The 18,206-nt window shown below is 39.4% G+C and overlaps 1 protein-coding gene across 1 annotated transcript in view; it reads right to left on the bottom strand.

The window, feature by feature from the left end:
• Window positions 1-18,206, bottom strand: part of Exd2 (Exonuclease 3'-5' domain-containing 2) — a 59,194-nt gene that overhangs the window by 12,135 nt on the left and 28,853 nt on the right. Inside the window, exon 5 of the mRNA XM_067156266.2 lies at window positions 15,143-15,285. Coding sequence (XP_067012367.2) covers window positions 15,143-15,285 — 143 coding nt within the window. The remainder of the gene's footprint in view (window positions 1-15,142; window positions 15,286-18,206) is intronic.

The following is an 18,206-nucleotide window of genomic DNA, read 5'->3' as shown; positions in this document are numbered from 1 at the left end:
GTCAAACAGACCAAAATGAAAGATGAAACCTAAATGATGCCCCAAAGAAAATCCCAAACAATATTAAAAGGAAGATATTCCACTCCTCCTTGGATTAATAAAGTTTTGGTCACTATTCTTCCCCTTGTATCAATTTAAACATGGAAGATATGGTATATTTTTGAAACTTAACGAAAATGTAAGCAAATATGATGATAATTTAAAGATTTTTCAAATATGTTTATCTCGGAAGTCAAGCATTTGAGAATGATATTTGTAATTTCACACGATTTTCCTTTCTTTATTGCCGATGGATGCATATTATTCAATTTTATAATACATTAGCATGCTAACAAACTAGATATAGTTTTGATTTTGCGTTTCTATTCCTTAAGTAACTTGTAGTACATAGTAGTATGATAATATACGGATCTATTGAATTAATTTATGCTAAATACTAGGTGATGATCAGATAATTTCCTTGACGTATGGATACGGAATGACTGGTTGAACGGACAGATACTCTTCAACGGAATCTACGATTTGTCTAAAGCGTATGGGAATATAATGAAGCGAATTTACCCTGAGAAACGAATATGCACCATGTTGTGGTAGCTCGTGTTTATAAATTATATCTCAGTTCAGAGTCTAGGTATGATTTACGACCCGATGCTTTGAATTTTGTAGCCGGAGCAATATTTAAACAGGTGTATATTCAGTTAATGCTCCAACGCGGCGTAACAGAGGAAATCACCACGGGAACATTAATAAACGAAAGGTGCAACGTATATACCAACGACCAACCTCTTCCACCTCATACAAGGAGCTTCCTGTACGCAGATGACCTGGCCCTGGCAACTCAAAGTAAAAACTTCGAGCAAGTGGAACAAAACCTTACTGCTGCTTTGAAGATGCTCTCAGATTATTATGAGGAAAATCACCTCAAGCCAAACCCATCGAAAACTAATGTGTGCGCCTTTCATTTAAAGAATAAAGAAGCCCTGCGGAAGCTGCATGTGAATTGGAAAGGAATGGAGCTGGAACACAGCAATACTCCAGTTTACCTTGGTGTTACTCTGTATCGTTCGCTGACCTTCACCACACACTGCACCAAACTCGAGGCAAAAGTTTCATCACGAAACTGCCTATTGCGTAAGGTAACTGGTTCTGGCTGGGGTGCCCATCTCCAGACAGTAAGGATAACTGCCCTAGCACTTTGCTACTGAATATGGTAGTCCTGTGTGGTACAAATCAGCTCACGCAAAGAAAGTCGATACTGCCTTGAACGAAACCTGCAGGCTAATCACAGGCTGTTTAAAACCAACACCTACCCAGAAGTTGTATTCACTTGCAGGTATAGCCCCACCTGATATTAGACGTGAGGTGGCCGCTAATATCGAGAGACAAAAGGTTTGCAGCACCTCAGCCCATCCCTTTCGTGAACATCAGCAACCACCAGCTCGACTGAAGTCCAGGAAGAGTTTTCTACAGTCTTCTGTTCCGCTTGATTGTAACCCAAAAACGGCCAAGGTTAAGCTATGGAAACAAAGGTACCCAGATCATCTGGAATGTGTTGAAATTGAAGAAAAGTTGTCACCTGGTCACGAAGAGGGATGGTGTATATGGAAGTCGTTAAACAGACTGCGGACTGGCATTGCAAGATCTAAGGACAATCTTATGAAATGGGGCATCATGCATGATGGGGACTCATTGTGCGAATGTGGAGAGGAACAAACTTCTAGGCATCTCTTGCACTGTCGTCTATGTCCAGATTCATGTACAGGGTTGGAATTAGCACTGGCTGGAAACAATGCCATCAATGTAGCCAAATACGGGTCACAACTTGTGTAACCGAGCTCGATAGCTGCAGTTGCTTAAGTGCGGACAGTATCCAGTATTCAGGAGATAGTAGGTTCGAACCCCACTGTCAGCAACCCTGAAAATGGTTTTCCGTGGTTTCCCATTTTCACACCAGGCAAATGCTGGGGCTGTACCTTAATTAAGGCCACGGCCGCTTCCTTCCACCTCCTAGCTCTTTCCCGTCCCATCGTCGCCATAAGACCTATCTGTGTCGGTGCGACGTAAAGCAACTAGCAAAAAAAAAAAAAAATAGCAACTTGTGTAAATAATGTATATATAGTGTAGATATTTTCATGTAATACTTGCTTTCTCCTTTTTGATTTTTATGTACGTTCTTCCATTTGTTATACTTAATATGCAATTTGTCAAGTGCTTCCTTCATTCATAACTATATACGATAATTTGTTCATGTAGATTCAGGTGCCTGTTGCCATTTCTTGATGGATGCAGTATTTTTGTATCCGTCTCTTGGCACAGGCCAGAGCAAAGTGTAGCTTCCACCAAAGTCCCAGTCACATCCATGGCTGTGACAATATGGAAGCAGCTGGAGTATGAGTGGTGCTGAGTAATGACATTTGGAGCACAAATAGTGTCCCGAGTGTTATGAAAGGTGTTGCTCATAGGATCAGTCGTGTTGCAGTGGCACCTTCTGGTCCAGTGAGGAAAGCAATGGCAAACTACCTCACTCCTCATCTTGCCTAGTACGCCTCTTTTGGGCTCTGCCATTGGTTTTTGTGGTTTTCCTGCTCTCTTGAATTCACCGCCTCACTCACTCAAGTCCCATACTCTGACTCCACCTCGCAGCCCATATACATATATACTATTCGATCAAACATCTAGAATGATTGACTTCTGGAAGAGTTCTTACAATACTCTAATGGAACACACTCGAAACATCGATCGACCAGCTAGTCGAATGGGCACTCAAACATTCATCGACTATTTATTAATCCATATGGAAACATCTACAACATTCGTAATGTCTCTACATGTATCTGGATAATAAAACCTTACAGTAAGTTTCCAGAACCTTTCATATATACCAAATATAGTACAACAAGTCTAACATACGAACATTATGGAATTTTCTACTGCTTTCAACTATCTAGATTTTGAGGTTAAACTTATACACAATACGTATTTGAGGTTATACAATTGTATACTACATATTTACAGAGAAACCATATACTAGTCATGTTTAACCCTTAATAAAAGATAATTTAGCATTAAATAAACTATAATTAAAATATACTGAACATTCTAATTGAAGGTTTTACACCAATTACGATGTCGTACCTACAACAAGAGATAAGGCTTTCTGCGGATGATGTTATTCTCTATAGAGTAATAAATAAGTTACAAGATTGTGAGCAACTGAAAAATGACCTCAATAATGTTGTGAGATGGACAGTACACAATGGTATGATGATAAACGGTGTTAAAAGTCAGATTGTGAGTTTCACTAATAAGAAAAGTCCTCTCAGTTTTAATCACTACATTGACAGGGAGAAAGTTTCTTATGGGGATCATTGGAAGTATCTAGGTGTTAATATAAGGAAAGGTCTTCATTGGGGTAATCACATAAATGGGATTGTAAATAAAGGGTACAGATCTCTGCACATGGTTATGAGGGTATTTAGGGGCACATAAGGCTCTGGTAAGACCTCAACTAGAGCATGGTTCCAGTGTATGGGACCCTCACCAGAATTACTTGATTCAAGAAAGAAAAAGCAGCTGGATTTGTTCTGGGTGATCTCCGACAAAAGAGTAGCGTTACAAAAATGTTACAAAGTTTGGGCTGGGAAGACTTGGGAGTAAGGAGACGAGCTGCTCGACTAAGTGGTATGTTGCAGGTTATAAATTTCATTTCTTGTCCATATTGAAGATCTACTTGTGATACAAAATTGTTATAATTGTATTATAGAACACCTATTGAATACATAATATGCTAATGTGGAATTACATCCTTACTAAATTGTTAACATGTATGTATGTTTATTAATGAACAAAACAGGCGTTCAGCCCCGAGTACATGTTCACAATAATAATAAATAAATAAATACTAAATACTGCTACTGTACACCTTGGCCGTGCCATGAAGCCTGTCAGATACTCCGGAAACGTGACCTCAAAAGTTAGGTCACCACGGTAGTCATCTTCCGTCTCTTCATGTCACGTCCAGCTACTACCCTGTCTACTTCTAAATTCACACATAAAACATCAATAACTAATAAAATTAATAAAAGTAGTCCAACCTAAGCCACCCCTCTCCACCATATACAAAATAAAATGAACAATAAAACAAAAAGACCTAACGCTACAGTTGTAGACCAGACCTCCTCAGCCGGGCCTATATTTACATTCTATTGCTGGTGTTGCAACTCTCCGCTTGTTATCATTCACACGTACCCACTCATCACGCAAACCTTCATGCTTCAGCATTTTCATCACCTTTATTGTTCCCTGACCTACTCCAAAATAAGCTACAACAGCAACATTACACTATTGCATACCAAACCAGCCATCTTTCAGATTTTGCTTACTCTCACACATACACATAGACCGCTATGCCACTTCTCTAATTACCATCTAGTTAACAGACATACTTCTACTCTCACCACATTTTAACAATGAATACCCCATCATCACAACATTTCAGCCTCCACAAATAAATACCCTAATAATAATAATAATAATAATAATAATAATAATAATAATAATAATAATACTAATAAACCACTCAGATCACAAAAAAAAAAAGAAAAAGAAAAAGAAGAAAAAATTATCGTATCCCCTGGGCATGTCATAAGGCTCGTTTGGACACTCCGGAAACGTGAAACCCCTAAAGTAGAGCCACCACAGCAGTCATCCTCATAACCTCGTGCCATGCCCCTCATTCCGTAGAATTAACCCCCCAGAATCAATAGAGTAGAACTAAAAAAAGAGAATCATAGTAATAATAATAATGAAAGTAATAATAATAGTAATAATAATAATCTATAAATCAGAGTATTATTTCTTCCTCCTCTCCATACAAACAAACCAAAATTTACAAAATGTTAGTAAACTCACCTCTCTCCAGCTCCAAAAATTAAATACTCATACCAGACACCAGCCTCCACACATAAATACCATAATAATAATAATAATAATAATAATAATAATAATAATAATAATAATAATAATAATAATAATAAACCACTCAGTTCACCAAAAAAAAAAAAAGAAAAAGAAGCGAAAATTATCATATAGTAAACTAAAAAAGAGAAACATAGTAATAATAATAATGAAAGTAATAATAATAGTAATAATAATAATCTATGCATGAGAGTATTATTCGTAACAGTCATTTGCTGTAGCAGTCTCTTACTCAATATTCAAGCATGCTCATCAAGTGTCCTTATTTCGTTCTGCGCTTTCGTCACTTTATTGTTACTGACCTACACCTAATCAATACTGCAAACAACACAAATACCAAATAAATAATTAGATGAATAAATAAATAACTAAATATACAATACCCCCTACCCACATATTAATAATAATAGTGATATCAATAATAATAATAATAATAATAATAATAATAATAATAATAATAATAAAAAATAATGGTAATACTCATAATAATAATAGTAATAATATTAATATTAATAATCAACTGGCCAACGGTAGATTCCCTCTATGAACCGTTTGCCTTACTTACAGTAAATAATAAACTTAAAATATCCCATATGCGATCCCGGAGCGCCCCATAATACCTATTCCACTCTCACATATACATATAGGCCCCTATGCACTACTTCTCTGAAATACACTATAATTAAAAGACATCTTACCCTACACCAGTACTCTATATACCAATGTCCAAACCTTACCAACCATTCTCGCTTCTCATCTCTACTTTCAGTAACCAAACCACCTACTACTGTTTTTTACTTCTAGTAACTACCCCCCTCTCATATCCACTTGTACCCCACATTTCTGTCAGATCTCTGTTCCTGTATCTGGCCCTACTCTGGTCTAGGCTCCCCAAGTTTAACCTTGCCGTTACCTTTTTACCTTGCGTTTCCCTTACTTCACTGCATACACTTCCTTTACTTCCCTCTTCACTGCTAATAGCCATATTCTCACTTCGCCTCTCTACCAGCACTTCTTCACTCCGAACACTGTTATTGGTCACTTTAGCACTTGGCACTTCTCCCTGCCTCTCTTCACACGGTACACTGATACTTCTGGTATTTTGCCTATCATCTCCACTAATCGCTGCACTACTCTCTTTTTCTTCGGCCTGCTTTGACTTCATCCCTACGTCCATCCTCAGCACACTGTTATTTGTATTTCTCCTCATTTGCCTACAGTTTATTGCACTACTCTCCTTTTCCTCATCTTGTTTTAACTTCAATTCTAAATCCATCAATCTATCCACAGACCAGATCCTCTTCCAGCTTCTGTCTGACACCACTAGATTTTGACCTCTAATAGTTGCCTTCAGCCCCTGTTTTACAGCCAGTATCTTGTGCTTTCTGAGTATCCTCTCGTTTTTGATCGCGTCACTTCCTACGTCTCTCTTTATCCATATTTTCTCCCTCTGTACGTTTCCCGCATTTGTTAACACAACATCCGCCATCAACGTTGAAAACAATTGTAGCTTTATAGGCCTGTTGCCTCTAGTTCTCCCCACTCTCTGCACATCATCAATATCTACTTCACTAAAGTTTATTTTCATTTTTCCCTGTATTAGATCCACTACTTTATAAGTTGTAAGTACTTTGCTTTCTCTCGACTCCTCAGGCACTCCATAAATAAACAAGCACTTCTTCCTTCTGTATAAAGTATTTGCTTCCACTTCTGCTTTCAGCCTGCAATTCTCCTCTTCAAGTCGTCCTACTTTTTCCCTTAATGCTACCACTTCCTCGGTGTTATTTCTCGCCTGTGCATCCATGTCGTCCGTTTTTTCTCTTATCCATACTTCCATTTTTTCAATCTTACTGGTTTGTTCTTCAATCATCTTTTATTTGCCCGAAAGGGCAAACTTCTGTCAGCACCTCTCTTACAGCTCTTTTGATAGCGTCCATATTTTCCCTTTCCTCATTTCTACTAGATGACGGGCCTGGGTTCAACTCGACCCCCCCAATACATAGTAAAATTATAATCACTGCTGCCGATAACAATAGTTCTCCTTTCCTCTCCATATCCATTTTACACCCACCTGGCTTCTTTTCTTCTTTCTTCATTTTCCTCTGCCATCTTCCTATCGTCACTCTGTACTGTTCTATCCCAATCATTGTCGACCCACTTCTCGGCGACCTTCCAACACTCCACACTCTCGAACTCCACTCCCCTCCCGGGACCCACAGCTCACTGCGACCTCCTTCGTCCGTGGCTTAGGCAAGACTGAAATTGTTAACATGGTACATGTTTCGTTCCTTTTAACGAGCATCATCAGCCAATTAACATTTACTTAAGATTTAAATAAGATCATGAACATATTCTATTGAGCTTCACAAGCATGAGTGACAATTCTTACAATATTTTACTGACCATGTGACAGTATCTTTAAGCTAAAACACAATTGTCTAAAGTCTTGGTGGACGTAACTCATGTGTTGACCATCTTTTTGAAACCTTTGTTTGAGATCTGACTAATTATATTGATTCAATTTATCTTGAATTGTATGACCCTTTTTTAGTCGTATTCTAACATTTACAAAAACCACATAGGGGGAACAACTGCGTCGTATATACCCCATTCAAATACACATTTTTAGAGATCATGAAACAAGATACAATAGGTAGTAAGATGGTAAGTCACATACCTTAGGTGGTAACGCCAGTATTCATCATAGGGCTCACCTGCGACCTTGGCATTTTTATTTAGCCACTTTTACATTTCTGGCTTTACACATTATTTTAATTCTTCCGGTTTCCTGGAAATAAAGCATTAAAAAAAAAAAAGACCCTTCACTTTTTCTTGATGAGCGCACACGGTAGACTGTATTTATTTCCACACACGAATTACTTTCTTTATCACATAAAATTTTATTCGGTACTTTGACCGTCCTATCTGGTACAATTATTCCACTCAAGAAAACTATCTGCACATGGAGTCAACACCCCAGCCACAATGGCTAAAATATGTTGGTTGAACTTAGTCTACTTTTGTTGTTTGATTTCACAGAGCAGCTCAACCCTCAGTCATCAGCTTCGTAACACAAAATGCACGAGGCTTCGTCATGGCGTCAATTCTTATTTATAGCAGTTACCCCCTCTCTCCGGGCATCTCCCTTTGCCGCCAAGAAAGTTTCTATAACTTTTCTGACTTAACTAAACTGTAATTACAAGAGTTTTGAAGGTGACTACATACTCGCTACATTTCTGGCGGTAGTGTTCAAGGACATTTAAAATTTATACATGTTTGATTTGTGGGATAAATGACCTCATTTGATAGGCACTATATTTTCGAGTTGGCTTGGGCACGCCATATACACGTGCTTTGAAATAGTTCACAAAAATGACTTAAGATTCTTCCGCCGTTGACACGTGCGACTGACGTCACGTATCCCAGAGCGTGGGACCGAAGGTAATCACCCCCTTGCCACATGTCAATTCCATGCTATCAAGAATCGAACTTCTTATTAAATTGACAATACATGATATTCTTAGGGCACAAAGGTCATGGGTTCAATATATTGGCTAAAAATCCAAATATTTGGCATTACGTCAGTCTTGTTATTCTTGAATGAACTTGTCGGTAACTTGAAAACATTCTTATGTGAAGTAGAATTTGAATATACACTACAGATTTCAAACTGAGCTTGTTGATATATCCTTCCTGTTGCTGCGCAATTGACTAATGTTACTCACAACTTCATGACTACTACTTGTATCTCCATTTGTGGTATGTTCCGAGCTGTCAGTGGAAAGATGGTGTGGAATGACATCAGTAGACGAATAAGTCTGAGTGGTGTCTTTAAAAGTAGGAAATATCACAATATGAAGATAAAGTTGGAATTCAAGAGGACAAACTGAGGCAAATATCCGTTTATAGGAAGGGGAGTTAGGGATTGGAATAACTTACCAAGGGAGATGTTCAATAAATTTCTAATTTATTTGCAATCATTTAAGAAAAGGCTAGGAAAACAACGGATAGGGAATCTGCCACCTGGGCAACTGCCCTAAATGCAGATCAATAGTGATTGAAAGGAAAAAGGCAGTGACCAAGTGCAACATGTGATAGTGGTGGAGGCAGAAGGACGCAACAACTGTCTTAAGTTTCCACAAGTCTGAAATGCGTGGTGTCGTCATGTAGTTTCTCACGACATGGTTTCTCCGGAGATAATTGAAAACATGAGTCTTGAACTCGTTAGAAGGGAGTGAAGATAATTTGCTCTGGAATGATGCAGGTAGCAGTTGCAATGATGAACAGCGCATTATAAAGGAAAGGATTTAACTTCTTTTTTGTCAGTTTACCATTAAATAAGGATGTCCAGCAGCTCCTGTTGCATCGGGTCACTTCTCCTCTTCGATCATTCTGTCCCAGTCCAGGTTCCCCTCCTGCTTCTATGTCTCCTTCTCACTCTTCATATCAATTCTCTCATTTAGCTTTTCCATTCTGACGTTTCTCATACGTCTGCAGCCCAGCACTTCTACCTCACCTGTCTCGTTACTTCTACTTCATTTCTGTGACAAAGAATGTATTCTTCGCCTGTCACATTGTTTTTAATCTCCAAGTTCAGTACAGATACAATCGAAAATGAGTCCCCGACTCTAATGCTGCCTTCACACGTACCACTTTACAACTGCAAAACTGTGGTTCTCGAGTGCTTCAGCTGTGGATACAATCGACCACTCTTAACCACAATTATGTGGTTCTTTGTGGTTATTTGAAGTTCGTATTGACCACAATCCAACCACTCTACACCTGTAGGTACAGAGTACCGAAATGGATTTCAAAGAGAAAGCATTGCTGTTGCTTTTGTTACATCAACTAAGACGGCGTCATCGAAATAGAGTTTATTGGATCCATCGTATTATAGAAAACAGGAGCGCAAACCAGTTTCATTTACTGCATCAGTTTCTTAGAATGTAGGATGACAAGTTTTTTAATTAATTAATAGAGCGGAAATATGTAAATGCTGGAAACGAAGGGAATGACTGAAGTGAGTTGGTGCACGCGAGGTTCACAGCACTATCACTGGCATGTGGTTGCAAAGTGGTACATGTGAAGGCAGCCTAACAGTAACAAAAAGAATGAACATTGTGAAAATAGTAAAGAGGGAAACAAGAGGATCACATAGCAGGAATAGGGAGTGTTCCGCCACAAACTGAGTTTTGTGTAAGAAAAGACAAGCTCAAGTTTCTCATCAACAACTCAAGGCCCAGTTTATTCAACACTAGTTAACATTTAACTGCCTGTTAAAATAATTTAACAGTGAACTTAACCAAATTAGCATTTAACCAACATTGGTTAAGACCAACAATCTGTTAAATTCTCAGTTAACTTAACTGCCCAGATTCAAGCAGTTAAATTCTCTGTTAGCTCAAAATATGGCAGGTGCATTAGATGCAGAACTTTTGCATCTTGAACATTTGGAATATGATAGGCCTTTTACAGGAAGAGTTGTTTCAGTTGCCTAATGTCAGTGTTCTGCCAAGCGTCACTTTTAGCTATCCATTAGTTTGCTTACTTTCTATAACAGGCTAGAGTGTTCTCCCCACAAATTTTCGCCAGCCGGGTGGGAAATTCTATGTAAAAAATTAATAAGATCAAATTTCAGTTTATTCCCCTCAGAGTATTAACAATAATATCAAGCAGTTTAACCTTAACTGCAAAATTGACCTTTTTTTTTTTTTTTTTTTTTTTTTGAAGTTCCGTTTGGGCCTGCCTTCTTCTTGCACTGTGAACGTCTTTCCACTCCTGAGTCCATTTCACACCTTCTTCTGTTAGTGACTGAAGAGAGTTTGATGTTCTGTACCTGTTCCTGTCATAGATTTCACTGGGAGCAATGTCCAATTGTTGAAGGTCTTTCCTGACAAGTCTTGTCCACTTGGCATTAGTCGCCAGAGATGGTGTGGAAGATTCTGGAGATGAGCCTCACATCATAACATGACAATGAAAGTTCAATCTTCTCTTCCTCATAGATGTTGTAATGCTCTCTAATTGTTGTGCCTGATTCTGTACTTGCCTCCTTCTTTAATAGGGCCCATGATTTTTCTCAGGACTTTCCTTTCCTTCAGCTCCGGTTTTCTGAGTTGCCCTTTTCTTACCATGTTTCGGCATTCTGACACGTATAGTACTGACGGTCTCACTACAGTAGTGTAATGCCTGACTTTGAGGTTAAGGGAGAGGGATTTGGATTTGTACATACTCTTACATAGGTGGTAGGCGCTTTCCAATTTGATGCATCTGCTGTTCGTGGCCTGATCTTCATTCATGTTTGGGGTTATCCATTCTCCTAGGTGTTTGAAGGAGTTAGCCCTCTGTGCTGCTTTGTTCCCCAGTGGATTGATTTGGGTGCATCTCTAATGTTGGTGATAAACTGCGTTTTGTTGATGGCAATCTTCAACCCTACTTTAGTTGCTATGTGGTCGAGAGAGGATAGTTGATGGATAGCTTCCTTCACACTGGATGCCAGGAGTGTAAGGCTGTAAGGCTAAACAGTTGACAGTTAACTTGTCTTTCTTGTAGCCTATTCTCAATCCAGTCATCCTTTAGCATTTTCGTTCACTCAAGATTGACTTTTTCGAGTAGACAGTTAAAGAGGACTGGAGATAGGCCATCCCCCTCTGAATTTGATTTTGGCTGTAGTGTTGGTAAGAGTTGCATTCGCAAGATTCAAGGTTTTTTTATTTAGTTAGAGCTCAGCAGGTGTCTGGAAGAGTGACTCTCTATCTACTGAATCGCAGGCCTTCTGGAAGTCGACAAATGTTGCCACATAGGGTGAGGCACTTTGGTTTTCGTAAGGGATGACGGTTTTGAGGTTCAGGACCAATTCGGCGCATGACCTTGACTTTCGAAACCCAGCCTGGTACTCTCCGATGCAGGAGTCTGGTTGAGCCTCTACACTTGTGAGTAATACTTTGGAGAGTATCTTGTATGTCACTGATACAAGGGAAATCCCTCTGTAGTTGTTGACATCTGATTTGTTTACATAAAATCAGCTTCATGGTCCGTATCGCACTTCAATAGATTCACAATTAAGTATTTATTTATTTTCCACCTAGTCGATACAATGATTGCTTAAGGAAATTTTTAATGGTCAAAAGTGGTACATGTTTCGTATATTATCAACATCTTCAGCCACATAACACTGTTTAGATGGAAAATATATAAAATTGACAAAGTAATGCTTTAGAGGAAGTGTCCTTAAAATTAACATAAGATTGACAAGATTAAAACAAACAAATAACTTGTCAATCTTATGTTAATTTTAAGGACACTTCCTCTAAAGCATTACTTTGTCAATTTTATATATTTTTCATCTAAACAGTGTTATGTGGCTGAAGATGTTGATAATATACGAAACATGTACCACTTTTGACCATTAAAAATTGCCTTAAGCAATCATTGTATCGACTAGGTGGAAAATAAATAAATACTTAATTGTGAATCTGATTTGTTGCCTGTTTAGTGTAACAGGTGGATGATAGCTGAGGTCCAGTCACTAGGTAATGCTTCTGTCACCCAGATATTAGATATGATTTCATGGAGACTTTGGATTGACTCCTCATTAGCGTATTTCCAGAGCTCTGCTATGATTCCACACTCCCCCGCTGCTTTGTTAGATTTCAATTCTGAAATGGCTTTCTGGATCTCCCCCCTCTGTTGCGGGGAGAGAGTGCGACTTAGTAACATTCTGAGGTTCGAAATGCAGTTTCTCCTTGAGGTCCTTTGAATTCAGAAGGTCGTTGAAATACTCTGCCAGATCTGTGGTGCACTCTTCATTGTTTAGTTCCAGCTTTCCATCAGATCCCCAAAGGTGAAGAGTAGGGGCTGAGTAGAGTGTTATTTGACATTTAAAAGTTTGGTAGAAGTCTCTAGTGTTGTCTCGTTGAAAATCCCTCTCTGCTTGGTTAATTATATTTTTATTGTACTGCCTCTTGGTGTTTCTGATCATTTTAGTAGCAGTTTTCCTGATTATCACGAACAATAGTATGGTATTTTGAACTTCTCGTACTCTGCTGCAACACCGGGACTTGCCGCTCGGTTGATGGAGAGTGCCATGCTAAACCGGACACTGCTCGTGCACAATACGTCGTGATAGTCAAGTTGAACATTTGAACTCGGATGTAATTTATGCAATTGTGCTGACAATAATGAAGATTTTTCATTTAAATAAATAGTTTTGCAGTATTTACATTTTAATTTGCAACACTCTTTGACTCAAATGATATTAATGTTATGAAACTAACATATATCTAGGTTATGTTAGGCGGGCGGTCTGTAAAAACGGCAGGAAAGTATGTCAATTAAAAAGGTCCTACGGAGATCACTTGGTATAAACTTGGAAATAATTTCCAAAAGAAGATAAATTTGAACCACACATTCTCTTCTCCGCTTTCCTTAATACTGGACTATAGAGCAACAGAAAATTCACAGTCAAGACAAACAATTCTACCTAGTCTAGCCATAAATACTGTTACAAACTTTTGACACACACTGTACAACCGGTTTGGCAGATAAAAAACTACCCGTGTGCACACGTTAACCTTGAACCATTGTTAACTTGTCTGTGAAAGAGGAAGCATCTAGCTCCAGGTTTCAACATGGAATGGAGTGATTATGATAGTCGTGTTGCAGTAATAACATATGCAAAATCTCCACGTGACATTTTCAAGACGCTGCAAAAGCTGAAAATCAGTCGTATGTTTGTGTACCGGACCACTGAGCGATTCACTGCAACCGGGACTGTAAAGGATAGTCCGAGGGAGGGTCGTCCACGCAGTGTCAGGACTTGGCAGTGGCGTCTCGTATTTGGAGAAATGCAGTGCGGAAGCAGGCTACCATGGCCCGTGAAATGAACATTTCAAAAAGGTCATTGTCAAGGCTTCTGTCAGAGGACCTTGGACTACGGGCTTATCGCCGACGCGCGCCTAAAGAAGTTGAGAGTGCTTAAATGTCAACGTCTCCTGCAGCGTTACGCACAAAATGGTCATCGAAACATCCTCTTCACCGATGAAAAGGTATTCACTATCGAAGAATCTTTCAATGTGCAAAATGACAGGGTTTATGTGTCATCATCTCGGGAAGCCAGTAAAAACATTCTGAACGTTCAGAGGGCCTAGCATCCCTCCACTGTGATGGTGCGGTGGGGGGTGAGTTATTCTGGCACCACCCTACTGCATTTCTGCGAAAAGGGTGTTAAAACCAGTGCCAGATTGTACGAAAGTACCGTTTTGGAGTCTATTGTGAAGAACTTAAGTGGCACATTGTTTCAAAACCAACCCTGGACTTTCCAGCAGGATTCTGCTCCAGCCCACAAGGCTAGGTCAACTCAAGGGTGGCTTCAGCGTCTCATGTCCCCGACTTCATTTCAACTAAAGATTGGCCCAGTAGCAGTCCAGACCTGAACCCTTTGGACTACCGACTGTGGTCAGTGCTTGAGGGCATCGTCTGCAAGAAGAGACACCCCACCATTGGAAGTTTAAAGCATTCCTTATTGTCAGCAGTGGCGGATTTCCTCCTGGATGTCCTCCGTTCCGCCACAGACGAGTGGACACAAAGACTCAGAGCCTGTATCAGTGCCAAAAGTGACCATTTCGAAACATGACTGGTGATTTGTGTAAAGAATGTCTGTAAGAACAACATACAAACAGCAAATTAAAATACTTCTCATAATATTTGCATTTTTCGCTCTCTAAGTTGTAACCGTATTTGTGGCTAGACTAGGTAATAAATGTTGACTTCACACGCCTTGGTTTACAGCTGTATTCAAACAAATGCGCATCCAAGCGCGACACACAAACTGTATGTATCTGCCATTGCCTTCTAGATTCTCACTGATCATGACTCTTGTGAGAGTTAACTCTGTGTTAGCTAACAATTTCCAGGAAATGTTTGGATAAACACAACAATCTTAACATGCTGATAAATTTTTAATGCTATGTTAACAAACAGTGCGTTAGTGTTCTTTTAACTGAGACTGAATAAGCCAGGTCCAAATCTTTCATTAAGCCAATAAATCTTCTGCAAAATAGATAATGAGTCAAATTACTTTCTGTTAGTAGCGAAACCACAAATAATCAAACGTTTTGCAAATGTGGGGGACATGCTTGAAGCGATCATGTACAACAAGACCACTAACCTTTATATCCGAACTTGCTCCGATGGGAGCATTGCATTCAATGGCTAGTCTGTTCCTGAAGTGGTTGTCGTGAACGTTCGACCGCAGGTGACAGTCCACACACATTAACAGCACGTCATGAGAGGTGTGATCCTTCATCACTTCTGAAACAGAAAGATGTTCCAATCACCGACAAAACAACCAAGTAACAAATGACGATATTACAATTTTACCGCTGAGACTGGTTTACAAGTAACTCAGTTTTGTTCTATTCATACATTTCTGGAGGTTCTGACAAAATATACATAAAAACATGTCAATTAAATCCCACTTGTATGCCACCCATTTATTCACAATTCAGTGTTACACGTATTAATGTTTGCTAAGTGCAATTTATTTGTACGTAACAAAGTTAAAACAATGTCACTGAGATCAAAATACAGGCGAGTTACCCGTGTCATATACTAGAGTCGCATTGTTGGAGGCGGTATATTAGCTGCTGATTTCGGAGGGGAGCAGTGGTGAGTGCACAAAACGAAAGTAGAAAGTTTACGTGACGTGTTTTGGACTGTAAGCAGGTTATGGAAACGAGACACATTAACACACTGACTGTCAGGACACAGTGGTCAAAGATTTCTTTTTACTTTGCAAACAGTAAGTAATATTCCAATTGATATTTCATTTAAGTGTTCAATATACGTACAAAATACACCAGATGACAGTGTATTGATTAAAAATTATGATGTTTTAGACCCCCGGAAAATACGAACCAAGTTGAGAGAAGCTGAATTTGGTAAGTGGTGCGATCTCCCACAGAAAGGGAAAGGAGTTATCCTCCAGCCAATTAATGGGTTAATTATCTTGTAGCGAATGGCGTGATGCCTTGAAAATGACAGGTAACGAAGCGGCTATACGAGCTATTCCATGCAGGACCATGGACACTAACCGTTGTTGACACTGCCACAACGAGGTAGAAATTCTTGCTCACGTTGTCGGTTACTGCTCGCATGGAAAAGCTCTACGAAATACTCGGCACAATAAAATACAATCTGCCACTGCTCAAGAGTTAAGAGACTCAGGCTTTACAGTCTTCGAGGAGGATCACAGTGTCTCTATTACAAGCAGCACCCGTCAACATAATAGCCTTTAAAGACCACAGAAAAGGCTTTATAATAAATCAGAAGATCAGATTCGAGATATGCGAAACCAACCCAATGAGGTACATGAGGAAAAGAAAACAACATACGAACCAACCATCCCATTCTATCAACAAGAATATTGGCTGGGCAATATCGAAGTCATAGAATGAATGGTTGGCGCTAGAGGAACCATTCCTCCTTTTCTGTCCAGTTCTGCAAATTATTTAACCTCAATCACACAGTAATAAGAGAAATTGCAGTGACTGCCTTGAAATATTCTGCCCAGATACTGAAGAACCATATCTCCGAAACAAACATACAGTGTGTCCAATGTGCTAACCAACTCAAAATTACTTCTAATATTCATATTGTCTTTTTGTATACTTTGTCCTCAGGAGCAGTCTCCAGTTGGGGAAAGTTAAAATAAATAAATAAATAAATAAATAAAACTCCTAGCACACGAGGTACGAAAGTTCACTGTATGGTTTGGGTAAAATCTAGTGATACTAGAAACTTGCGTTGCTTTATAGTACTAATTGCTTTACAGTAGGGTTGTGAAGTGATGGTGCCATGTTTCACCTACCTTGCAGCATTCTTAAGCGAAATGCATAGACCACAAAAGACTACATCAACTGAAGTACTGTAAAAAGTGAGATTTATTATTTTCTACTAGCTAACGGCTCTGGATTCGCACGGGAGCAGTTATCAATTTAAGGCGATAGCTTACTTTTAACAGAAGACTTATAAGATTTCCTTGTATATGACATTAGTTGTTTTTCCTCCGGTAACGAACACGAAAACATTTTGTTTTGATATAACTCACAAAAGGGACACATACAGCTGTCCATGAGAAAAAAAATCATTCTCAACTGAGATCAACTCCAGCCACACTAAGTGTCTAACACTGCACTTTGTTAACTGTCATGTCAGAGCAGACTCTTACTGGGAACTGGAGTCGTATAAAATCAAAAGGCAAATCTGAAGGACAGATATTCGCGTCATTTGGACCCTCTCAATTTTTGGTGAGTGATAACACAAGAGCCTTTACTTCTGCCCAGTTCCGGAATTTCTGTTTTGATCTATCCATTGCTCATGTAACCACCACCCTGTATTAGCCGAAGCCAAATTATGCTGAGAGAGTGAATCGTAACCTGCGATCTGTCCTCGTCGCTTATCACTCCTCAGACCACTCCAAATGGGATTCCTCATTAAATTGGTTGTCATTTGCATTTAACACTGCTGTCCATGAAAGCCACAAGCCGGGCTGAGTGGCTCAGACGGTTAAGGCGCTGGCCTTCTAACCCCAACTTGGCAGGTTCGATCCTGGCTCAGTCCGGTGGTATTTGAAGGTGCTCAAATACGATAGCCCTGTGTCGGTAGATTTACTGGCACGTAAAAGAACTCCTGCGGGACTAAATTCCGGCACCTCGGCGTCTCCGAAGACCTTAAAAAGTATTTAGTGGGACGTAAAACAAATATTATTATTATTATTATTATTATTATTATTATTATTATTAAAGCCACAAGCAAACCCCTGCTTCGTTAATGTTGGCTTTTAATTCGAATTCTCCTCTATCTAATCTGTGGTCAATTAATGGTCTTCAGCCCGATGATGCCAGCCCAGAAAAGATTCGAGCTGAAAGAACTTGAAGGTTTATTACACTAAGGTCCAGCGTAATTACAACCACGGGCAAAGGCCGCTCGATCTGTCTGTGGGTGACCAGGTGTTTATTAAAACACATCCCGTCAGTAGTGTTGCGGACCATGTTATCAGTACGTTGGCCCCCAGATTTCGAGGTCTCTGCACCATCTTAAAGTTCCTCACCCCGGTGACATTATTGGTGAGCGATCCCGAAAGGAAAAGGATCAGCAGAGTCCACCTCTCCCAGATCAAGGTACCTTAAGTCTGGTAGGGAGGGGTAAATACCATTGTTGGTGACCATGTA

Source organism: Anabrus simplex, chromosome 12 (genome assembly GCF_040414725.1).
Source record: "Anabrus simplex isolate iqAnaSimp1 chromosome 12, ASM4041472v1, whole genome shotgun sequence".
Taxonomy (NCBI): domain Eukaryota; kingdom Metazoa; phylum Arthropoda; class Insecta; order Orthoptera; family Tettigoniidae; genus Anabrus; species Anabrus simplex.
This window is presented reverse-complemented; position numbering and strand designations above follow the sequence as displayed.